The 26,118-nt window shown below is 38.6% G+C and overlaps 1 protein-coding gene across 1 annotated transcript in view; it reads left to right on the top strand.

The window, feature by feature from the left end:
* Positions 1-26,118, top strand: part of Lekr1 (leucine, glutamate and lysine rich 1) — a 175,402-nt gene that overhangs the window by 55,935 nt on the left and 93,349 nt on the right. Inside the window, exons 5-6 of the mRNA XM_026392929.2 lie at positions 877-1,052; positions 12,853-13,038. Of these exons, the coding sequence (XP_026248714.2) occupies positions 877-1,052; positions 12,853-13,038 (362 nt within the window). The remainder of the gene's footprint in view (positions 1-876; positions 1,053-12,852; positions 13,039-26,118) is intronic.

Genomic DNA, 26,118 nt, shown 5'->3' with positions numbered 1-26,118 from the left:
CCTGCTTTGTTCTAGAAGTATGCTGCCTCTTCTGCCCCATTCCTTGGGTCTTCCTTCTGACTCACTGGTTGGTCCCGAGTCTCCTCTGGCAGATCTTCTGTTTCAGTTGCTTACCAGTTCATGCTGTCCAGTGTGTGTCCCTGGCACTTCTCCCTCCTCCATTCTGTCATATTGTTGGGCACAGACTGTGGTCAGGCACTGTTCTGGATGCTACGCCATCAATAAGAAAGACAGGTGATGGTTCTACACTCAGACCTTTGTGTCTACTCAGGACCATGGACACTGGCCGGTGACTTCACTTTGGGGCTTCAGTCATCACCTTGCTTGATTCGTTAGGAACCCTAGCCAGGGTATCTGAAGTAGCAGAAGCTACTGAGATGACAAAAGCATGTGATTATTTTGAGTTGTGGCAAATGATGAAGCCAAGCCTGGGGCCAGTCAGCTTGAAAAGTTCCTTTATGCCCTCAGGTTTCACACTGCCTGTGGGACTATGAATCTGGGAAGAATACTGTCACACAGAGTCCCAGGTTCTCCTTCAGACTCTGTGACCAAATGGCCCTGACCACATTTTCTTTTCTAAATGTTTGCTGTTGGGTAAAAAATTAATAGAATAAATATGCATGAAGGTCATTACCTTTCTTTGTAGTTAAAATTATAGCAAAGTGGAAATGAGTTGGCATGGCCATATACTTCTGTCTACATGAGATACTCCCAGTTTTTATCTGTCTCAGTATGACATGATCACATCTCCTTTCACTTTCAAAATTGTCTCTATTTAGACAATTATAAGATCACTCTAAAACCACTTTTTGAAGAAATATTTGTTATTATTCTTACTTTTTTAAAAATCCTAATTTTTATTTTACTACTTTGCAGTCAAAGATTGTCGGAGTACAAATATTTCTGGAATAAGACTCTTTCATTACTTACTTTTACTAAAAGGGAGCTAACCAGTATTAAAAATGAAATATATGATAATTTTCAAGACTGGACTTCACTGAAAAGAGAAGTTTTTCTGCAAATTACATCTATAAGTGAAACAGCCTTGACAGGTTTGTTATGTATATTTAGAACAGAATCTTTTTTTTAATGGTACATTTTAAGTAATGAAATAATGGTATTTCATTATATGTTAATGGACTTAGGATCCACTGTTGAATCTGTTATTGGTTGGTACAGTAAGACCATTAAGATCCACCTCCAGTCCTAAAATTCACCAAGTACAGGTTGATCTGAGATACACTCTGACTTGGGCTGTGATCAGAAGTCTGTTTACTCCTGTTAATGGTGCCAATTTATATTTAAATTTTCTTCTCTTAATGGTTGAATTGCTCACATTAGATCAGCTTTCCCACAGATAATAGCTATAAATTCTGGGCAAAATGATTCTCTAAAAACATTGGAAAGTGATCAAACCCAGTTCATTGGGGAGGGAGTGTCAAATGTGGAAAGAAGGCATGTCACTAAGTGAAAGATGCCAATCCGAGAAGGTCCCTGTTGTGTTATTACAACTGCTCATCATTCTGGAAAGGCACACTCTTCAGCAGTGCAAGTGACAGTGTTTCCAAGGATTAGGTGCAGGAGGGGATAGGTGGAGCACAGAGATGTTTAGGACAGACTATTCTGTGTGATACTACAGTGAAGGCCACATTGTTATCATGCATTTGTCAGAACTCGTGAGAGGAACAACGCCAAGAGTGAACCCTAATGTCAACTACGGATTCTGGGTAATAATAATATGCCAGTCTTGGCCCATCGATTGTAGCAAATGCACCATTCTGGTGTAGGTGGAGGAGATTGGGTATCAGCACAGGAGGTTTGTGGAAATTCTCCATTTTCTGCCAGTTTTGCTATGAACCTAAAACTGATCTAAGAAATAGTCTGTATTTTTAACGTTGAAAGAAGGGCATGGTGAATTCCTTTTTCTTTTTAATTTTTTACTCAAAAAAGGATGTTGAAATAAGGGCAGGGTACACTTTGCTCCATGTAGAGAGTTGCGGATCTGGTAGAAATATGTAATGGCTTTGGCCTTAAGATGAAAGAACTCGAATTGGGCAGCCTCTGCCTCTGAGAAGTGAGGGGATGCCCCAGAGAAGAGAGCCCAGGGTGGGAGAGCTCAGAATTTGTGTATAAACTCTTTCCAAATTTCTGGCTTATCCTTGAAATGCATGTGCAACAAGGAAGCCTAAGAAACTCACCTATGACTAAAATAATTGATATTTTAGCTAATCCCTACAATGGAGAAATATCTTACAGTTTGAATTCAGCTAGATTAACTACTTATTACAAAACAAGACAAAAAAGCTCAGTACTCTATTGAAGTAACATAACAGAACTGGCTCCATAAGATGACATCTGCAGTGTTCAGTGTATAATCCAAAATTACTTTACCTGGAAAGAAATAGAAAAGGATCGCCCAGCCCTGAAGAGTAGACAGCAGAGACCCATCTGGAACTGCCCCAGTTATGTGGACAGACTGCCTCCTTCCATTGCTCTTTGCTTCCTTGAGTTTTTTTTTTTCTTTCTTTCTTTCTTTTTTACAAATTGAAAGTTTGTGGCAACAAATCAGCAAGTCTGCCTGGGCCATTTCCCAACAGCACGTGCTCCAGTAAACATATGCTCCCTGTCACATTTTGGTAAATTTCACAATATTTCACACTTTATGGTGATCTGTGATCAGTGACGTTTGATGTTACTGTTGTAATTGTTTTGGGTCATCATGACCCATGCCCATATAAGATGGTGAACTTATCAATACATCTTTTTTTGTGTGATGCTGAGGACTAAGCCCAGGGCTTTATGCCTGCTGGACAGGTGCTCTACCACTGAGCTCTAAGCCCAGCTTCTATAATCAATAACACTTATATGTGTTCACACTGCTGTACCAACCGGCCATTTCCCTGTCCCTGCCCCCCATCCTACCTCCTCTCCTGTTTCTCCATGGCCTACGGTAGTGGCTGTGCCAAGCAGTGGACTTAAGTGAAACAATGTAGGTACCATCTAGGACATTTTACAGGTGGAGAAAAGTCAATGCCTGGCTCTAAAGCTTCAGAGGACAGACTAATTCACTTGTTAGGGGCTGACCCAGCTGGTGGCTTGGCACTAAAGCCAATGCTTATTTGCCATTCAAAAATCCAAGGGCCCTTAAGAATTATACTGACTGTCCCCTGCCTGTGCCCTCTGTAAATGGAGCAACAAAGCCTGGATGACAACATGTCTGTTTACAACATTGTTTACTGAATCTTTTAAACCCACTGATGCTTAATGGTCAGGGAAAAAATAAATATTCATTTCAAAAATACACTGCTCACTGACCACACACCTGGTCACCTAAGCTCTAATGGACATTAATGAGGTTAACATGTCTTCATGCCCTAACATAGCACTCACCCATGGATCAAGGAGTAATTGTAATTTCAAGTTTTATGGATAATACAGTTCAAATGGCTATCGCTGCCAATGACTGAAGTTTCTCTGATGGATCTGGGCAAAGTAGATTGAAAACCTTCTGGAAAGATGGCACTAAGAACATTCATTGTTCATGGGCACAGGGCAAAATATCAAGATAATAGGAGTTTGGAATAAGTTGGTTCTAACATTCCTGTCTGGTTCTGAGGGGCTCAAGACTTCAGTGGAGGATGTAGCTGTAGATGTGGTGGAGTGAATAGCTAGAGAACCAGAATTAGCCCTGGAACCTGAGCATGTGATTATGGTAAAATTTTCACAGATGAGGGATTGCTGCTTATGGGTGAGCAGAGAGGTTTCTGAAGATGAAATCTACTAATACAAAGATACTGTGAACATTGTTGAGATGACAATAAAGGATTTAGAATGTTACATAACCCTAGCTGACGCAGCTGGGGCAGGATTTGAGAGCTCGACTCCGGTTCTGAAAGAAGTTTTACTGTGGGTAGAATGCTGTTAAATAGCATCAGTCGCCACAGGGGAATCTTTCAGGAAAGGAAGAGTCAATCAACAGGGCAGACTTTATTACTGTCTTATTTTAAGAAATCGCTAGAGCCAGCCCAACCTACAGTGGCCACTGCCCTGACCAGTCAGCAGCCAGCTACAGAGACGAGACCTTCCACCAGCAAAAAGGTCACAGCCCGCTGAAGACTCAGGTGGCTGTTAGCTTGTTTTATCCATAAAGCATATTAAAATCAAGGTTTGTGCACTTTTAGACACAATGTTTTTGTAGACTTCATAGAATACAGTATAGTATAAATACAACTTTTATACACATTGAAAAACAAGATCTGCATAACTTGTTTTATGGTGATGCTCCCTGAGTGCAGTGGTTAGCAGCAGACTGCATTTTGTTAGAGGAACAACTGTAAGCTGACCAGGACTTCAGATCAGTTGCTCTAGCCCTTCCCCAAAGGAAAACACACTAGTAATGAATAAAAATAGAAAACCTCAGTGAGGAACAATTAAAATTGGAATCTCTAGAACTAAAAAATACACTATCAAAAATTCACTGGATGGACTTGTGTAGAATTTTGCACTTATAGAAAAAAGAATCCGTGAACTGTAAGATTTATCAATATAAATTATTCAATTTGAAGAATAGAAATAAAATGAATATTGAAAATTATAGACAGAGCCCCAATGTCCTCAGGAAGGAATAAATGCACCATAAATAATAAATTGGGTAAATATGAGACTCCTTTTCCTTTGCATTTCTTTAAAATTCAATGCGTACTTAAAATGAAAATTGTATTGAGTTGTTTATGCAGCATGTTGATGTACCGTGAGAGTTGGAGTATAAAGGACAGAGGAGGTAAGCGATCCACGTATCTCCAGGATATACAAAGAACTCAAAGAACTTCTTAACACCAATAAGTAAATAATAAATAGGCAAAGGAACTGAACAAGCACTTCACAGATAAAGAAATACGAATGGTCAACAAGTATATGAAAAAATGTTCAACATCTGTATCAATTATAGAAATGCAAATTAAAACTACAATGAGATTCCATCTCACTTCAGTCAGAATGGCAATTCAAGAATACAAGTAATGATAAATGTTGGCAAAGATGTGGGGGAAAATGGACACTCATACATTGCTGATGGGACTGAAAATTGGTACAACCACTCTGGAAAGCAGTATGGAGATTCTCAGAAAACTTAGATTAGAACCACCATTTGACCCAGTTATCCCTCTCCTCGGTAAATACTCAAAGATCTTTAAATCAGCATACTACAGTGATGCAGTCACACATCAATGCTTATAGCAGCTCAATTCTCAATAGCAAAGCTGTGGAACCAACCTAGGTGCCCTTCAACAGATGAATGGATAAAGAAAATGTGGTATATAGACACAACGGAATATTACTCTGGCATAAAGAAGAATGAAATTATGGCATTTGCTAGTAAATGGATGGAACTGGAGACTATCATGCTAGGTGAAATAAGCCAGTTCTCCCCAGAAAACAAGGGCCAAATGATCTCCAATAATGTGGATGCTAACACAGTAAGTGGTGGGTGTGGAATAATAGAAGTTCATTGGATTAAACAGAGGGGATGAAGGGAAGGGAGGAAGGATGGGAATAGAAATGACAGTGGAATGAATCAGACATAACTTTCCTATGTTCATATATGAACATCAACCAATGCAACTCCACTGTTGAGAGCCACAGCCGAAGGGGCCCCAGCAAACTTCTAGCTGCCAACTGATTGGCTCCTCTGCGGTGATGATCATTGGGCTGTTTCCCTGCCCTTTCAGACCACGGAGCTGCTCATTGGGGGACTTTTTTTGGCTCCGCCCACGCGACCCAGCCAATCGGCCTCCAGAGCAGGAGGGGTGGGGGAGGTTGAGAGGCTTGTGGGAAGCCGTGGTGGCAGTTGGGCTCTGAGGGTTTTCCTGAAGAGCTGTGTGGTGTGGTGTGTGTGTTCTAAAAATAAAGTTCGTTTCTTTTGACAAGTGGCTCCTGAATTGTGCCCAGCCAGACTGTGGCACTCCACACCATGTACAACCACAAGAATGGGATTCTAATTAGAATAAGTCATACTCCATGTACGCATATTAAAATATACTCTACGTCTTGTATATCTAAAAAGAACAACAACAAAAGAAAAACAGTCTGAATCTTGTTTATCGAACTTCTAAGGAAGCACATATAAAAATTTAATAACACCCCCCCACCACAAATTAAAAATCCTTCAAGAGTTTTCTGGACCATAACCATAAAATAGCATCAATGTAAAAATAGAAAATGGGCAAAAAAAAAAAAGCCAACAACATCTGTAACTGTAATCTCATCTCATTTAGAGAGGTACCATCCCTGTTAACATTTTGGTATAGAACTTTCTGAATTTTTTTCTTTCTATATATCTATATATTATGGACATATGGTCATGCCAATTAATGATGTTACATAATATTTCACTGTAGAAATGTGTCTTATTTATCAAGTTTTCTATTCATGGACATTTAGGTTGATCATAATTTTTGCTATTATAAGTTAATTTTGGGTGAACATTTCACACATGCATCTTTGTGGTCTTATCCCATTTTTTTCCTTCATATTTAATTACTAAAAGTGGAGCCAAAGCAATTAATTAAATGCTTTTCATCTAGAAGGAACATTAAATCTTGTTACATTTTATCTGACATGGAGAGATGAGAGTTGATTTTCAACCCTTGACTTTAACGTTCATCATTACCCATGATTGCTTGAGAAGCTGGAATGTTTTATTTAGAAGTTCACAGTGAAGATCACAGAAGCTTCAAGATAGAAACTCACACACATGGACAGTGTATTCAATCCTCAAGCAGGAGCTAGTGGACAGCACCATGGGGTGTGCAGAACTGACATTTTATTATTGGTTGAGATTTCCCTCCGTAGGGCCGTAGGACCATCAACAGGGTCCTAACCCCTGGACATGGGTGTACAAACAGGTACGGAGTGTGTGCCAAACTCCAAAGGTGCCTATGCTTGCTTTTTACAGTTTCTTTGATCAATTTGAGTATACTTGAAATTTAACAGAAGTTCCATGTAAATGTAAAATAAATTCATATTTTTTAATAATCAGTATCTTAAATCTATATAGAAGATAAATGGAGCACAATATTTTTAAAGATAAATTCTGGCAAAGCTTGAGAATCTGTCACACCTACATGAAAAATGAACAAGGACCATAGAAGCATATAGACCTGCCCTGTACAGCATGACAGCCAACAGCCACCCCTGGCCATTGAGCACCTGAGATGTGGCCGATAGTCTCTTGCTGAAATGATAACTGGGATACGTGGAGTTGAAGTTCACACTTTAGAATTAATTTTACTTGTTTCTCTTTACATTTTTAATGTGGCTACTGGAAATTTAAAATCCTGTGGCTTGTCTTATGTTAATGTTTGTGGATGTTGCAGGTATAAATAAATAAACATTTCCACACTTTTAAAAACTTTAAAAATATTGTAATTGGTATTTATAAAAAATGATAAGGAAAATGTGATTTTTTTAGCCGAAGAATGTACACTTGTCACTCTCAATCTTAACTTGTCGATATCTCTTATTCCAGTGTCTCTTACTCCTCTTATTCCTGTTCTGATTATTTAATTCAGATTTTGATTAAATTTATCAAACTTTTCTCATAGACAGTGATGTTAGAACTTGAGTCAGAGCCAGGAGGAATCTGCAGGGAATGTGGGATCCTGGGTAGCTTTGCCTGGCTGCCACATCTGGAGAAAGGCTACTAGAGCCACTGTGTCTGCTGGGCCTAGCCTGTGCTGGCCTGTGTTATGGCTTCAGCTCTTGGCACTCAACGGTGTGAAGTGTCCTAAGAGAAGGGACCCAGGTGCAGAGGGCCAGAGTCCATACCCTGGCTCAGCAGCACACTGAGATCTGGAGCCTCAGTGTCCATATTTGTAAGGAAGGAAAAACTGAAGAAACCTGGCATAACAAGGAATCAGGATATGGTTGCTGCTCCTCTTCTCTTTTATTCTAAACCCCATGCTCCCTCTGTCATATTTATCTCCTTTTGCGTTTCAGAATGGTATTCTTATTAGTCATACTATTTATCTATCTATCTATCTATTTATTTATTTATTCTTTTACTTTGAGACAGGTCCTCGCTAATTTGCCAAGGCTGACTTTGAACTTGCAATCCTGCTGTCTCAGCCTCCCAGATTGCTGGTATAATAAGTGTGCACCATGGTGCCTGGCTCAGTTTATTTTGGGGAAGGTTGTACACACACTTCAGTAGCAGAAGGACAACCTTTTCAATAAATGATGCTGGGCAACTTTATATCCTTAAGGAGAATAAATAAATAAACAAATAAATAAAATTCCTTAACCTAAGACTCACTCCTTACACCTCCAAATAAATCACAGAAATAAATATCAAATGAAAAACTGTAAAACTTTTTTGGGAAAAAAATGGTACAGCCCATGATTACTCCAAAGTTCTTAGGCATAGGCTAAGAATATGATACTTACAAGGAAAAAAAATCAATAAATTGGATCTTAGCACTTAAGAACTTGGGCTCTGTGGAAGACCCTGTTAATAGGATGAAAAGGCACTACAGAAGCCAGAGACCAGGAGATACTTTAGCTCGCCATATACCAGGACAGGCGTTATATGCAGAAGAAAGAACTCTCAAAACTCTGCATTTTGAAAAATCCAGTTAGAAAACAGGTAAAGGATATGAGCAGGAATTTCACCAAAGGGAGTAGACTGGTAGAAAATAAGTGCTTGGAAAAATAAATACTCAATATCTTAGCCACTAGACAAATGCAATATAAAAGCATCTGTTGGAATATCTAAAATTGAAAAGACTTACCTCACTAAGTATTGATGAGGATTAGAGAAACTGGATCACTCAGCATCTCCAGTAGGGATGTAAAAGATTATAGTCATTCTAGAAGATAATCTTGCAATTTCCTTTAACACTAAAAATGCACTTCTCACATAACCCAGCAATTGTGCTCCTGGGCGTTTACCCCAGAGAAATGGAGCCTGTGTTCACAAGAAATACCTGTATGTAAATGTTCCTAGCATTCCATTCATAGCCCCAAACTGGAAGCAGTCCAAATACCCTTCAGGGATGAATGACAACCATCTATATCCATTCCATATACTACTTCCCAGCAACCAAAAGAAAATAATTGTTAACCCACACAACTTGAATAAGCCTCAAGGAAAATTTGGTAAGTGAAAAAAGCCATTTCCAAAAGCTCACCTATAGCATATGCTTCCATTCCTAAAGCATTCTGAAACAACCAATGCAGTTTCTAGAGGTTAGGAATGCTCGGTTAGCACGTCTGTGTTTGGGTCATGGTGTCCTTATATGAAGCTGCACTGTGATAAAAATCACGTAGAAGACACACACTGGGATGTTTACAGCTGGTAAAATCTAAATAAACTCTGATTGTATCCGTGTAGATTTTCTAGTTTCATTGTGTACTATGGTTACATCAAGGGCCCCACATGGGGAGTAGTGGAGCTGGGGAACAGGTCCTCCTTATGTGCTTATCATCAAGTTTCTTTAAATCTATAATTATTTCAAAATCATATTTAATATTTAAATATTTAAAACATTCAAAAGTCTCCATACTGTTTTCTGATTTCTTCATTTAACAGCTCTGGGTTATGAGGATCTTGTCCCATTATAATAAAACTAAGTAAGGTCATGAGAATTAATGCTTACACTGTGTCTGTAATATTAGAATTCCTTGATAATAAGGTTCTAGAGGTTCATTAATCACATAATGACCTATAATTTTAAGTTCATTTGATATATAGGACTAAAAAGATGGGAAAACATTTTTTTTTACAGTGCTGGAGATTGAGCCCAGGTCCTCACACATGCTAGGCAAGGGTTTTATCACTGAGCTACACCCTCAACCCTATAAAAATCTTAACAAGTTGAAGAAATTGATTGCATGAGATCAATGCTAATAATTGTACCCATATTACCTAGTAAAAGACTTTTGTTTCCACTCTCAAAACAAGCATTGTCTGAGTAGCTTGTCTTTTTCTTTCTTCCTTTTTTTTCTTTTTTTTTTTCTTTTAAGCAGTGCTGGGAATTGAACCCAAGGCCTCATACATGCCAGGCAAGCATTCAACCACTGAGCTATACCCTCAGCCCCTGAATAGCTTTTGAACTTTTAAAATTCAAGTTTAGAACTGGACTTAGATTTCATATTTCTAAGGATAAAACAGGCCTTTTTCCTTATCTATCCTGTTAAAAATGTTTCTTCCCTTTGGAAGTCTGACTACCAGTCTGATATTAAGAAACATGAGGCATGAACTGCCTGCCTCTGAAACGAAGGCTGAGGCAGATGGGTGCTCAGTGTGTTCCCCCAGGCTTTAGTAGACTCTCTTAGAAGCTGTGTTCAGCTATGCCTTTCTCATAGTGTAGGTGTCCACTGAGTCTCTCAGGTAATTCTGGATGTTTCACAGGAACTATGGAGGGAATATATATGAGGACAATATTATCCCTGGCCTAAAAGGACTTGTAGTCCAGTGGTGGATCACATTTCTTTATGATCAGTGCAGTGCAAATGTGTAAGTTGGTTGTATGAAGATTAGGACACAGCTGGATCAGGTCTGAAAAGATTTCCACAGAGGAAGACCAGATGTTTGGGGATAGGAAGATCTTCTTCAAGGGGTGATGCTGACCAGGGGAGGCCCAAGGCAGGTACAGTGACCAATATGGGTTGACCTGGTAGAGATTATAATTCCTGAACCCCAGTCTAGGACCCAAGACTGACAAGGATGAGGTTGTATAATGGGAGAAGGCAGGATTCAGACTTGACCCCAGGGCTGCCCTAGGTACAGGAGTGTAAATAGTTTGCCACACAGTTCATATCCACTGACTTTCTTAATGCCATGATAGGAATATTGCCACTTCTGTCAATTTTGAAATCTTGCTGTACCTTTCCACATTTTAAACTACATTTTACAAATAAATTTGTATTGCAGATTCTTATTCTTTTAATGTCAGATAGAAAGTCACATTGACACGAGTAGTTATTTTAGAGACTGTGGCATTCACTAACAGAGTCAGCCTGCTTAACCCAAGCAGTGTCATTTTGGCAAATGATAAATAGGTGACAACATGTGTGTGCTACTGTACGTGTCATTCTGACTTAAACATAGGTATAGTTGTGCTACGGTATAGTTTATTCAGACATTAGAAGCTACCTTGATGACTACAGAAACACAGAGAGACTTGTTAGGTATGAGAGAAAACTGTAACCTTGTTTTCTTAAACTTCAGTCTTTTAAAAATTTTATGTACTTGTGTATTGGTAGTTATCCTCACAGAAATGGATGCATTATTCTAAGTTTTAAGAAGCAGGTTAGCTAATCTTGGGGCAGAAATTTCCACATAAAGTAACCATTGCACCATAGTAGAGATGTACTTATTTGGTCTCTGCCAATTTATTTCTCCAGTTTTCCATTGTGAGCAGAAACTTAGAGTGAAAAATGTACCTGACCCTCATTTCCAGCCCAGGTCGGCGGGGGTGCCCCTCCCTTCCAGACTCCCTTTTACTCCTTTCCCTGGGCTATGTTCCAGGTCCTCCTCCTCCTCACCATCCCATAAGGCATGTGTCTTCTCTGTTCTGGTCACTGCTTTACAGCTCCTGTGACCATTTGCAAGCCATGTTGCCTCTCCTGTATGTCTGTCTTCTGGCCGTCCTTGACCATGTGGCTGCCATGTCTGCTGGTAGTCTGAAGAGCAATAAAATAAGCCAGTCTCCCCAGAACACCAGTCACACCTGATATGGTCCCACATCAGGAGAGGCTAGCCAAGAAGGGACGCCAGTGAGCCCTCTGGAAAAGCACACCATCTGGATTTTCATGTAGATCGCATCCTTGTTAGTTCAACTAATTGTGATTGTACAAATTCTATAGTATTACTACTGTGTGTGCGTACATATATTTTAATGGTGGTTTATGGTGCAATACTGAAAACATTAAAGAGGAGTTTGATTATTATTCTTTTTTAATATTTATTCTTAAGTTTTAGATGGCCACAGTATCCTTATTTTACATTTATGATGTATGTGGTGCTGAGGCTCAAACCCAGTGCCTCATGCATGCTAGGCGAGCACTCCACCACTGAGCCACAACCCCAGCCCCTGATGATTATTCTGACCAACAGTATGCTCCACATATTTCTCAACAAATTCTATAAAATTAGCACATTTCAATCTAAGAACTTCAAAGATATTTTTTTTTATTAAACTTTTATTAAAGAGATAGAATAATGACTGATCATTGCTATGATGGATTCTGGTCTCATTTTGGGGGTGGGGAAACAGGATACCATTATAATCATCAAAACATATTTATTAACTAATAAATGTTACCCAGAAGTTTATCAGCTTTAGCTACTTTATCCTTCTTGCCCTTTTCTTCCCATCACCTTTCTTTATAATTTGTATAGAATGCACACTAGTCATTCTTTTAGAAATGCTACCAGCCAGCGCATTATAAGAAAAAAAATTTATCCTGCTAGCACATTTAAGCTTACTTTTCTGAATCACATTGCCAAGAAAATAGTATGGTTTCAGTAAAACCCAGACCATTATACAGATATTATATGATTCATTTGTGAGTACTTAAGAAGTTGTCTGCATTGCCATTTGGTATAATTTTAAGGTCTAAGAAACAACTACTGAATTCTTTCATGCATCATTTAGCAATACAACCCCTTTCTCATTTCTTTTTCGGAATCACTACTGAATTTAAGTTTAACCTTTTGGTTAGGTCTCATTATCCTCCCAGAAAAGATAGTGTTGGCTTCCAACTGTTCATTTTCTAAAAGAAAACCAGGTTTTGGAGAAATATTTTATGCTTCAGGGTTACTTATTTATAAATTTTGAATTTTCTTTACAGAGATAGAGACATTAAATAAAACTTTGACAGCGTCACAGAGAACTAAGGTATGCCTTGAAGAGGAAATGAAAAATCTCAAACTGTTGTCAGATACAGCCATCTTGAGGTCCCAGCAGATTCATATGTCCAAGCAGCAGGAAGAAAACTTACAAGTCAGATGCCATGATTTGCAGAAAGAAGTACTAGGTAAAGAGCATTTTTTTCTGTTGTTAGCAATTAACCATAATGAGGAATTTTCTAGAAATTTTTTTCTTATAATCACAACAAAACCTTGCTTTAATCAATTTATCCTGCAAATATACTTACCTGTAACTATAAGGGTAACCATGTCTGGGATTCCGGCTTCCTCGCATCCCTTCAGCCGTGTCATTGAGAGTGGTAAGACCTATGGGTGTGTACCGAAGACGTTGTAAGCCCAGAGAGGAAGGGGACCTGGCCCCAACATAGTCTTCAAGGGCACACCCCCAAAGAACCCACTTTATCCAGCTAGGCCTGCCTCCTGAAGTTTCTACCACCTCCCAAGAGTGCCATCAGCTGGGGACCAAGCCTTCGGCACATAAGCTTTAGGGGGACATGTAAACTCCAGACTGTAACACCTGGTCAGGTATATTATAGGATGCCCCTCTGTTAGAATTATCTGAGTTTTTCCCTCATGATCACACTGGAGTCATTAGCTTGGGGAAGGAAAAGACAGAGTGCTGTTGTCACTATGGCATTATTCTTTTCACAAGTAAGTATCATCAACATAATGTGTGGCGGCCATCCATGTCAACTTTCATGACCTGGCCGCATGACTATGATTTCCTTTCTCCTTCTCTACCCTGTATTCTCTAGAAGGAGTTCTCTATGTACACTAAGACTTGAACTGGAAGTCTGCCCCTCACCTTCAGGGAAGCAGTCAGAATGCCGTACTTGGAATTCTTCTGCGTGGAAGATTTATCTTTTCTCCACATTTTTAATGTGTCATTTACATGTGCATTTTACAAATGGATTTTAATTTTTTAAATTTTTTATTTGGGGGTACCAGGGATTAAACTCAGGGGCACTCAACCACTGATCCACATCCCCAGCCCTTTTTTGTGTTTTATTTAGAGACAGGGTCTCACTGAGTTGCCTAGTGCCTTGCTTTTGTTGAGGCTGGCATTAAACTAGCAATCCTTCTGTCTCAGCCTCCTGAACCACTGGGATTAGAGGCATGTGCCACTGTACCCAGCTCATGAACTTTTATTTTATACCTTGATTATAATCCAGTATTGCTTTGCTTACTTTTCTCCTCACATTTTCTGGCTTTGGCCACTTGGGTTCTTTCAGTCAGCTCCTGTATCCTGTTGATACATTCCAGACCCTTTGGGCTATTGTTTGTAACCATTTTGTCTGTGGCAGCAAGAGGAAACCTCATCTCAGAATCAGTGACTTCTCTAAAGAGTTCTAATTCCTGTTATTGGATAATGGCATTCTTGCTGAGCACCCCTCTTTCCTATCTAGAATTAATCTAATCCTTCCATGCTCTCCCTCCCTACCCCACTATGAGTCACCCCGCTTATATCAGAGAAAACATTCAGCATTTGTTTTTTGGGGATTGGCTGACTTCACTTAGCATTATCTTCTCCAACGCCATCCATTTACCTGCAAATGCCATGATTTTGTTCTCTTTTAATGCTGAGTAATATTCCATTGTATATATATGCCACATTTTTTTCATCCATTAATCCACTGAAGGACATCTAGTTTGGCTCCACAGTTTAGCTATTGTGAATTGTGCTGCTATAAATATTGACGTGGCTGTGTCCCTGTAGAATGCTGTTTTTAAGTCCTTTGGGTATAGTCCAAGAAGAGGAATAGCTGGGTCAAATGGTAGTTCCATTCCCAGATTTCCAAGGAATCTCCATACTGCTTTCCAAATTGGCTGTACCAATTTGCAGTCCCACCAGCAATGTATAAGTGTACATTTTTCCCCACATCCTTGCCAACACTTGTTGTTTGTCTTCATAATAGCTGCCATTCTGACTGGGGTAAGATGATATCTTAGATTAGTTTTGATTTGCACTTCTCTGATTACTAGAGATGATGAGCATTTTTTCATATATTTGTTGATTGATTTTATATCGTCTTCTGAGAAGTGTCTGTTCAGGTCCTTGGCCCATTTATTGATTGGGTTATCTGTTTTGTTGTTTGTTTGTTTGTTTGTTTTGGTGCTTAGCTTCTTGAGTTCTTTATATACCCTAGAGATTAGTGCTCTATCTAATGTGTGAGGGGTAAAAATTTGCTCCCAGGATGTAGGCTTTCTATTCACCTCACAGTTTGTTTCTTTGCTGAGAAAAAACTTTTTAATTTGAATCCATCTTATTTATTGATTCTTGTTTTTAATTCTTGTGCTATAGGAGTCTTATTAAGGAAGTTGAGGCTTAATCCCACATGATAAAGATTAGGGCCTACTTTTTTTCTATTAGACGCAGAGTCTCTGATTTAATTCCTAGGTTCTTGATCCATTTTGAGTTAAGTTTTGTGCATGGTGAGAGACGGGGGTTCAATGTTATTTTGTTACATATGGATTTCCAGTTTTCCCAGCACCATTTGTTGAAGATGCTATCTTTTCTCCAGTGCATGTTTTTGGCACCTTTGTCTAATATAAGAAAATTATAATTTTGTGGGTTAGTCTCTGTGTCCTCTATTCTGTACCATTGGTCTACCGGCCTGTTTTGGTGCCAATACCATGCTGGTTTTGAAAACTATTTTAAGTTGCTTAAATATATCACCTATTTATAAAATTAAATAAATTTATAAATAAGACTCTGAAAAGGTCATGCTATTTATTTTAGATATTAAAAGGACAAATTAGGGTAGATTTGCTGAAATCTACATCCTACTTCTTAAAAATAGTTTTCTGAAAAACACTGAGAGTACAAAAAGAGAGCAAGGTGAACTACCCTAAGAGGACTATGAATAGTGGAGATTTTTAGTCTTGGGTTCGACTTGGTTTGGTATAAAACTTTGTAAGTGAATGATACATGAAGTTACATCTCAGTTTCCTTTGGTAACAAAGCCATTAATATAAAATAAAATGTTTTTAAAAATAGTTTTATCAAAGTGCACATCCTGTCCCCAAATCAATGCATATTGATCTTGTCTCTCTTCTATTAATGAGCAGTGTTCTTGAATATTTTAGTTTCCTAGAAAAACACACCAGAGCACAGGGTATCTTATACTGCACCAACAGGGAGTTTAGGTTCAGTAGTAACCTTTTCATGTTTGACAAAATAAGTGATAGTATATGGGGTTCGTGGCATAATGGATAATGATAAGAGAAGAAAGGAGGACACTTTCCCTTCTGGGGACTCCACCCCAGCCCCTCTGTGCCAGACATTTGACTAGCACTAAGCACTTGACCCAAGAATCAGCACTGCCCATTCTCTCATCTGATTGTCACATTAGTCTATGTGAGGACTTTTATAGTCCCTTTTAGGTAGAGAAACAGCCCATGGTGACACAGCTGAGACTGAGACCGAGACCCAAGCTGTGTCAGGTCAGAGCCTGTGGTGGCTCATGGACTATTCAGTGAATTCCAAAAAGACACCTGAGAATACTGAACTCCTTTTCCTTAATAATAAAAAAATTAACAAATGAGTTTTTTCTCTCCTTATAGAAATAAACCATTGACTAGGCAAGTCTTCTAAGAATTTAAGCTGTTTTTCAAAATTACATGACCACAAGAACATCAGTGGCTTGTAGGGAAGGGAAGAGAAGGGAGAAGGGTTAGGCAAGACAAGAGGACCTATTAAAAATGCACATACTTGCACATCTGCCAGGCATACTGAGTTAGAAACTCCAAGATTCTAATACTCTTTATTTTTAGTAAGTGCTCCAGGTACAATTTATGACCAGAAAAGTTTGGCACCAACTTAAAAAAAAATAGTAAGAAATACAGAAAAAAAAATGTTCCTATTGTAGCCCACTTGGGTTTAACATTAAGGCCACAACATGACCCCAAAGCCCCCTAGGATGTGAGCAACACTGCCATGCTCCTGAGACCCACCCAGGCTGTGCACAACTACCCCACTCCTTCAGCCACCCTGCAACCACTTAGATGTCTCCTTGCAGTCCCAAGGAGCCCCTTCTCACCCATGGAGCCAGGCCAAGTGGGCCAGTATGCCTTTGCAGACGGGCAGGCCACTGTCACAGTGCTGGCAGGCCACATGGCAAGTGCTGTCCTTTTTGGCTGTATCCGCTGCACTCCTTTTACTCCCTTCTGGCCAGTCTGGGACCTCTGTCCTGTGCACAGCCCTGCTGTGCTGCAGCATAGGTTCCATTGGAGCCTCGCTGGGATGATTTTATTGCGTCTATGTGATTTTTCTCTCCAGTGGTGTAGACTGAGCTGTTGGTTCCAAGGGCTGCTAGCCCTGAGAATACCTATCAGCTGAAGAGCTGCTAGAGAGCTCTGAGAACTGCGCAGAGCTGCCAGTTTAACCAGAACTGTAGAAAGCTGGGGAGAGCTGTTAACAACAGTGATGAAAGCTGCTGGCACTCACAGGGCAGGGTTACACTAAGAGCTGAGAGCTGCTGGTGATCAGAGCTCAGAGCTGCTAGCACTAAGGGAGCTGCCTTTTTTTCAACTTCTATTGAAATTGTACAAAAAAAAAAAAAAAAAAGCCCTCAACTGAATGTAACAGAACAAGGGAATTTATTGAATGAATATGTAGGTGTTCAGCATGTGTGAAGGTGGTTAGGGAGGCTGCCAACTTCAAAACCAGAATCATGCCATGAGACCTGTCTGGTGAGGGCACAGCTGCCCTGTACTTAAGACCCTGGACCCCAACCTGCTCCTGACAACTGCTTAGCCTGAAATGACTGCTCCCCTGCTTTGGATCTTGGCATCAACTATTATCAGAGCAGCTCTTGAGAAAAATACTTGAAAAACAGTCTGGAAAGGAAGAACTATGTTTGGCCACCTAGCCCCAGCATATTTAGACTGTTATCAGAGGGATGTGTTGCTGCTATAAAAATGGCATATATATCTTTAGAACAGAGCAGTAAATCCAAAGTAGAATCAGATTTTAACATTAGGTTCATTAACCATGGGAAAAAGCAAAATTATGTCAAAAGTTTTGTAGACATAAATAAGCCAAATACACCAAACAAAGTTAATGAAAACTGTCACACAAAAAGATACAGAATATCTTAATGGTTGGGATGGAACAGCATGTTAAACACTATGAAGAGAAAAAATTTGCCTATTAAAAAAAAGTGGAGGGGCTGGGATTGTGGCTCAGTGGTAGAGCGCTCTCCTAGCACATGCAGGGCCCTGGGTTCGATCCTCAGCACCACATAAAATAAATAAATAAAATATATTGTGTTTGACTACAACTAAAAAATAAATATTTTTTTAAAAAGTGGAAGCTGAGTTCAAAACCTACCCCAAACCTAAAAATAGCATACAAAAAACCCCATTTGTATTATATATGAAATGCAGAGGTTAAAACCACTCCATATAAAATATTTATTTAACTGTAACAGGAAATTCCAAATGCCTAACCAAGCATATGGTTGAAAAATAGAAATAGACCATTAACACAGGAAATGCACATGATAAACAAACACAAAAGGTTCAGTTTCTAATGACTAGTAATGTATGAGTGTACCTTTCCCCCCACGTCCTCTCCAACAATTATTATTGCTTATATTCTTAATAACTGCCATTTTGACTGGGGTGAGATGAAATCTTAACACTAGTTTTCGTTTGCATTTCTCTAATTACTAAAGATATTGAACACTTTTTCATATATTTGTTCACTGCTTGTATATCATTTTCTGAGAAATCTCTGTTCAGTTCCTTAGCCCATTTGTTGATTGGGTTGTTTGGTTTTGTGGTATTAAGTCTTTTGAATTCTTTATATATACTGGAGATTAGTGCTCTATCTGATGTGCGTGTGGTAAAAATTTGCTCCCATACTGTGGGCTCTCTCTTCATTTCACTTATTGTGTCCTTTGCTGAGAAGAAGCTTTTTAGTTTGAATCCATTCCATTTATTGATTATTGATTTTATTTTTTGTGCTTTAGGAGTCTTATTAAGGAAGTCAAGGCCTAATCCAACATGATGAAAATTTGGGTGTAGGTTTTCTTTTATTAGGTACAGGGTCTCTGGTCTAATTCTTAGGTCCTTGATCCACTTTGAGTTGAGTTTTGTGCATGGTGAGAGACAGAGATTTAATTTAATTTTGCTGCATATGGATTTCTAGTTTTCCAAGCACAATTTTTTGACAAGGCTATCCTTTCTCCAGTGTATGTTTTTGGCACCTTTGTCTAATATGAGATAACTGTATTCATGTGGGTTGATCTCTATTTCTTATATTCTGTACCATTGGTTTACAAGTCTATTTTGGTGCCAATACCATGCCATTTTGTTATAATAGCTTTGTAGTATAGTTTAAGGTCTGGTATTGTGATACCTCTTGCTTCATCTTTTTTGCTAAGGATTGCTTTGGCTATTTGGGGTTTTTTATTTTTCCAAATGAATTTCATAATTGTTTTTTCTAGTTTCTAGTTCTATGTCATTGGGATTTTAATAGGATTTGCATTAAATCTGTATAACAGTGTTGGTAAAATGGCCATTGACAATATTAACTCTGCCTATCCAAGAGCATGGAGATCCTTCCATCTTCTAAGGTCTTCTTCAGTTCTCTTCTTTAGAGTTGTGCAGTTTTCATTGTAGAGGTCTTTCACCTCTTGTTAAATTGATTCCCAAGTATTTTATTTTTTTTTTTTTGAGGCTATTGTAAATGGGGTAGTTTTCCTAATTTCTCTTTCAGTGTATTCATCAATTATGTATAGAAATACTTTTGATTCATGGGTAGATTTTATATCCGGCTACTTTGCTGAATTCATTTATTAGTTCTAGAAGTTTTCCTGTGGAATTTTTTGGATCTTTTAAATATAGAATCATGTTGCCGGCAAATAGTGGTAGTTTGAGTTCTTCTTTTCATGTGTATTCCTTTAATTTCTTTTGTCTGTCTGATTGTCTGGCTAGAATTTCAGGGACTATGTTGAATAGAAGTGGTGAAAGAGGGCATCCCTGTCTTGTTCCAGTTTTTAGAAGGAATGCTTCTAATTTTTCTCCATTTAGAATGATGTTGGTCTTGGTCTTAGCATAGATGGCTTTTACAATGTTGAGGTATGGTCCCACTATTCCTAGTTTTTCTAGTGTTTTGAACATGCAAAGGTGCTGTATTTCATCAAATGCTTTTTGAGTATCTATTGAAATAATCATATGATTCTTATCTTTAAGTCTATTGATGTGATGTATTACATTTATTAATTTCTGTATGTTGAACCAACCTTACATCCCTGGGAGGAACCCCACTTGATCGTGGTACACTATCTTTTTAATATGTTTTTGTATGCAATTGGCTAGGATTTTATTTAGCATTTTTGCATTTATGTTCATCAGGGATATAGGTCTTTAAGTTTTCTTTCCTTGGTGTATCTTTGTCTGGTTTTGGAATCAGGGTGATATTGGCCTCATAGAATGAGTTTGGAAGGGTTCCCTCCTTTTCTATTTTTGAGGAGTTATTAGTATTAGTTCTTCTTGGAAGATCTTATAGAAGTTGGCTGAGAATCTGGTCCAGGGCTTTTCTTGGTTGGTAGGCTTTTGATGACATCTTCTATTTCCGTGCTTGAAGTTGATCTGTTTAAATAGTGTATGTCTTCCTGATTCAGTTTGGTAAAATCATATGTTTTTAGAAATTTGTCATTGTCATTGAGATTTTCTATTTTATTGGAGTATAAATTTTCAAAATAGTTTCTAATTATCTTCTATATTTCAGTAGTGTCCATTGTGATATTTCCTTTTCCATCATGAATTTTAGTAATTTGAGTTTTCTTTCTCCTTCTCTTTGTTAGTGTGGCTAAGGGTTTATCAATTTTATTTATTTTCTCAAAGAACCAACTTTTCATTTTCTCAATTTTTTGAATTTCAGCTCTGATTTTAATTATCCTAAAATTAGAATTATTCTAAATATAGAATCATGTTGCCAGCAAATAGTAGTAGTTTGAGTTCTTCTTTTCATGTGTATTCCTTTAATTTCCTGTCTTCTACTACTTTAGGTGTTGATTTGTTTTTCTTTTTTTTTTTTTTAGGGTTTTGAGATGTAATGTTAGGTCATTTATTTGTTGGCTTTTTCTTCTTTTAATGAATGAGCTCAATGAAATAATTTTTTCTCTTAAAGCTGTCTTCATAGTGTCCCAGAGATTTTGATATGTTGTATCAGTGTTCTTTCTTGTTTACCTCTAAGAGTTTTTTTTTTATCTTCTCCCTGATGTCTTCTGCTATCCATTGCTCATTCAATAACATATTATTTAGTCTTCAGGTGTTGGAGTAGCTTCTACTTTTTATTTTATTGTTGATTTCTAGTTTTATTCCATTATGATCTAATAGAATACAGGGTAGTATCTCTATTTTTTTGTATTTCCTGAGAGTTGCATTGTGGCATAGTATAAGGTCTATCTTAGAGAAAGATTCATGTGGTGCTGAGAAGAAGGTATATTCACTCCATGATGGATAAAAACTCTATTTATTAAGTCTAAATCATTAATTGTATTGGGCTGGGGTTGTGGCTCAGTGGTAGAGCATTCACCTCGTACAAGCAAGACCATGGGTTCGATCTTCAGCACCACATTAAAAAAATAAGTGAAATAAAGGTATTGTGTCCAACTACAACTAAAAAATAAATATTAAAAAAATAACTGATTGTATTATTGAGTTCTGTAGTTTCTTTCAAAGCTTGGTATACATTGTTCTAGTATCTCCTAGCTTTGATGATATGGGTTGAGAAATCTGCTGAGATCCTAATTGGTTTCCCCCATATGTAATCTGATTCCTTTCTCTTGTGGCTTTTAAAATTCTATCCTTATTCTGTATGCAAGGCATTTTCATTATAATGTGCCTTGGTGTGGATCTGTTGTAATTTTGTACATTTGGTATCGTGTAAGCCTCCTATATTTGATTTTCCAATTTATTCTTCATTTTGGGGAAATTTTCTGATATTATTTCATCAAAGAGATTGTTCATTCTTTTGGTTTGTATCTCTGTGCCTTCTGCTATCCTGATAATTCTTATATTTGGTCTTTTCATGTTTCCCATAATTCTTGGAGGTTCTTTTTATAGTTTCTCACCATCTTCACTGTGTGGTCATCTTCACTGGGTGGTCAACTTTATTTTCAAGATTATATATTTTGTCTTCATTGCCTGAGGTTCTATTTTCCAAGTGATCTAGTCTGTTGTTGATACTTTCTATTGAATTTTTTACTTGGTTTATTGTTTCCTTCATTTCAAGGATTTCTGGTTTTTTTTTTTTTGAGTCTTTCTTGAAGTAATCTTTTGCTACCTGTATTTCCTCTCTTATCTCTTTGTTGGAGCATTCAATTGTGGCCTGTATTTGCTCTCTTAATTCATTATTTGCTTTGTATATCACTTTATTTTTTTAAAAAAATTTTAAGTTGTTAATAGGCCTTTATTTATTTATTTTTTATTTGCTTATATGTGGTGCAGAGAATCAAACCCAGTGCCTCACACGTGCCAGGCAAGTGCAGTACCACTGAGCCCCAGCTCCAGCCCCTGCATATCATGTTCATATACATTCCGAATTCCATCTCTGACATTTCATCTACTGTGCTGTCAGTGGAATCTATTATTGTATCAGCTTGGTTTGTTTTGGGCGTTTTCTTCCCTTGTTTCTTCATTGTGTCTGTGTGTCTCTCTCACTAGCAGAGTGGATTTCAGGTATTACAGTTTCTACCTTATACTCTTGTAGTGTCCCTGCAGGTTACCAATACCTTGCCTGCAGGAACCTGGATGATGGTCTTTTAGGTCCTAGATGGAAGCCTGTGGGGAAAGCCACCCCACGCTGGTAGATGGGGCGCAGCTCCTTCTGCACTTGTGTGTGCGGAGTTGCTCTGCTCCTACCACGCGGGTTCCGCCAGTGGGCTGGCCAGAGTCACAGTCATCTGCTGCCAACAAATAAACTTTCTTTAAAAAAATTACCCAAACTATACATCTTTCAAGATCTAACTCATGTTCTACTTCCTATAGTAAAAACAAAAACATAGCAGCACTAATTAGCCACACTTTGATACTCATCAAGGCCTCACTTTCATTAAGTACAGTGCATGTTCGGGTTCGAAGTGCAGGTGAAGGCTCTGATCTCTTCGGTCTTCTTGCGAGGCTGGGCGGCTGAGAGATGTAAGGGACTGTTCTCAAGGGCAGTATAATTCCAGAGTAAAGAGTCATATTACTTCAATACTGAGTTAGAGGTTCGTTTGTGCTGCTGTTATTGAATAGGTTCTCTCCACAGGTAACACACTACAGAAACAAAGGAAAAATTGAAAAGTCCTTTACATTTCCCTTCGTGGAAGCCATTTTTGAATTGGTAAGTCAGAGTGGACAGGCCTACTAGAGCTACTCTCGGGAACGACCAATAGTACTCCCGATGTTTCTTTCCCAAGGGCACCAGGTTGTTTGAATCCATAGAATCTTACTCATTCCCATGTCAGGGTCTCAGTGTGAAAGTTGCCAAAATATCTTTTAAAAAGTTCATAAACAAATCTCTTGCTTTATCCACAAATACCTTTCTGGTGAATTGACTGGATTGTACCAACATATTATTTCTTTCCAATTCATTTTTCAGAAGTGGTGACAGTGGTTTAGGAAGGTACTATAGCTTCAATTTCAAATGTCCCCCAGAGGCCCCTGTGCTGAAGGCTTGGTCTCCTGCCCATGATGCTGTTGGGAGGTGGTGGACTTTTAAGAGGTGGAGCCTAGTAGGTGAAAGTTGGGGTATAGGGACATGCCTTTGAGGCCCTTGCCCCTCTGTCTCTTGGCTTCCCCTGCCTCATGCTCCTGCCATGATATACTGTACTGTCATAGGCCCTGAGCAAGAGGACCAGGTGACCTTGGACTGAATCCTCTGAAACCATAAACCACAATAAATCATTCCTTCATTTAAGTTCATTATCCTAGGTTATATCATCGCAGTAATGAAGAGCTAACACAGAAGGCTGTGGAACCACAGGTTCAGGAAGGACAGCAGAGTTACCATCTCAGTTTTTGTCTGTCAAGTGTTGTCTATCAAATTAGGTGCACTTCCCTCTTAGGATCCCTTGGAGACTCTCCCAGGTTCCCTGCCTACCCCTTTGCTCCCCTCCTCTCCACCCCCTGTTTTCTGCTGGTTGTGATCTGACATAGCATTTGCCCACCATCTGTGAACCTGTTCACTGCCTCTCACCGCAGCTCGCCTCTTCCCACTGTCCTCCCTGCCTGACGCTGGCCTGCAATTCTTTTCACTTTTTCAGCAACTGTTTCTGGGCGTCTTCTGCATGCCAGCCACAGGCCTTGTCTTCCCTTGGCCTGCAGGTGTGCAGAGTCGTGGCTCTTATAGGGTCCTCATGGGGCTCCCAGCCTTCTGGTGTTACACTAGGTCTATATGCAGATGCTGTTAACCTTAGCAGTTCTCAATAGGGGCTTACGTCCTCTGTACTGAGAATACTCAGTGAATTTCTCCAGCTCCAAGGACATTGTCATTCAAATTATTTTGTCCAGTTATACTTTCTCTACCATATGATGGCATTTGCTTCACAATTTTCATGAACTTAAATGTCTTACTTCTTAATCTGCTTTCTTTTTAAAGCATGCCAAATTTTTCTGTTACTAGCTGAGTATGATATTTAAGATTTTTATTATTATGATATTGTCATTTATGCCTTTTCTAATTTATTTATGTCTTTTTCAGAAATCATGTTACCCTTTGAGAAAAGGAAAATCCAATGTGTTACAGTGAATATCTTCTCCCCAGATATATCACTGGAGTAATATAATGGGCATGACATTTTAGGTTCTTTGGGCAAATCAAAATAAGAGTAGACTGTTACACAGTCGTCTCTTTTTGTGTCTTGTTTTGAAGAAATAAAATTTGTTTAAAGAATACAATACAAAGTACTTAAAATCACTTTTAACATGGATTCTATATATGGTTATTATAATTAAAAATCTTAAAAACAATTCTAGCTGGGCACAGTGTTGCATGCCTGTAATCCCTGCATCTCTGGTGGCTGAGGCAGGAGGACTGCAAGTTCAAAGCCAGCCTCAGCAATTTAGCATGGCCCTAAGCAATAAGGGAGACACTTTCTCAAAATAAAAAACAACAACAACAAAAATGGGCTGGGGATGTGGTTCAGTGGTTAAGTGCCCATGGGTTCAATCCATGGTACAAAAAAAAAAAAAAAAAAAAAAAAAAAAGAAAAGAAAGAAAGAAAGAAAAGGAAACTAAATGTTTGCATGTTTATGCTTCTTTCTATAAACCATTTGCCAGTTCCACAGGTTTAGAACCAATTTTGCCTGTTAGGTATCACAGTCAACTTCCTTTCTGGACTAGTTCACTTGAATTTCCTTTAAGGCCTGTTCTTCACACTCCTGCTTGTTCCTTATCCTCTCAAGAAGTGACTCATCATGTTATACTCTTTTTGACTAATATGAAATGTCACATTCTTTTGACTAACATGAACTATATTTCATTGCACTCTAAACTTTTAAACTTGTACTGAGTATTATATCATTATTGTGTTTCCTTACAAATATTTTAAAAGTTGTTCTTCATTTTATATTTCTATATCTCTTATTTGAGAATAATCTTTCTCCATCTTGAGCTATGAGCGTTCTCTCTACTGTGTCTTACAGCCACCCCCCCCCAATCCCCTACAAATGTGATATTAGTTGAAAGCATTCTAGGCTGACAGAAGACACTGACCCGCCACACATTAGCCAGGTGACTGACACACTGTCTGTCCCCAGGGACTGTATCCACACCCAGGCAGCAGTGGGCTGGGCTCAGACCTGCAGACCCTTTCAGCTCCCATCTGCTATGACCAACTTCTAATTCTGATGCCATTTGTTTGTTTCCAAAGTTGAATATATATTCACAGTTTGACGTTTTGTTACTGTTTTTGAAAACACCATCAAAAAATGTCAACTTTATTTTTATTTATTCATTTGTTTGTTGGGTACTGGGGATTGAACTCTGAAGTACTTAACCATTGAACCACATCCCTAGCCCTTTTTTATATTTTACTTAGAGACAAGGTCTTGCCAAGTTACTTAGAGACAGGGTCTTTACTCGATAAAATGCTGAGGCTGGCTTTGAACTTGTGATGCTCCTGCCTCAGCCTCCCAAGCCTCTGAGATTATAGGCGTGTGCCACCATGCCCGGCCAATTTCAATTTCAA

Source organism: Urocitellus parryii, chromosome 2 (assembly GCF_045843805.1).
Source record: "Urocitellus parryii isolate mUroPar1 chromosome 2, mUroPar1.hap1, whole genome shotgun sequence".
Classification (NCBI taxonomy): Eukaryota; Metazoa; Chordata; class Mammalia; order Rodentia; family Sciuridae; genus Urocitellus; species Urocitellus parryii.
The sequence above is the reverse complement of the archived record's forward strand: the minus strand, read 5'-3'. Positions and strand labels throughout refer to the sequence as shown.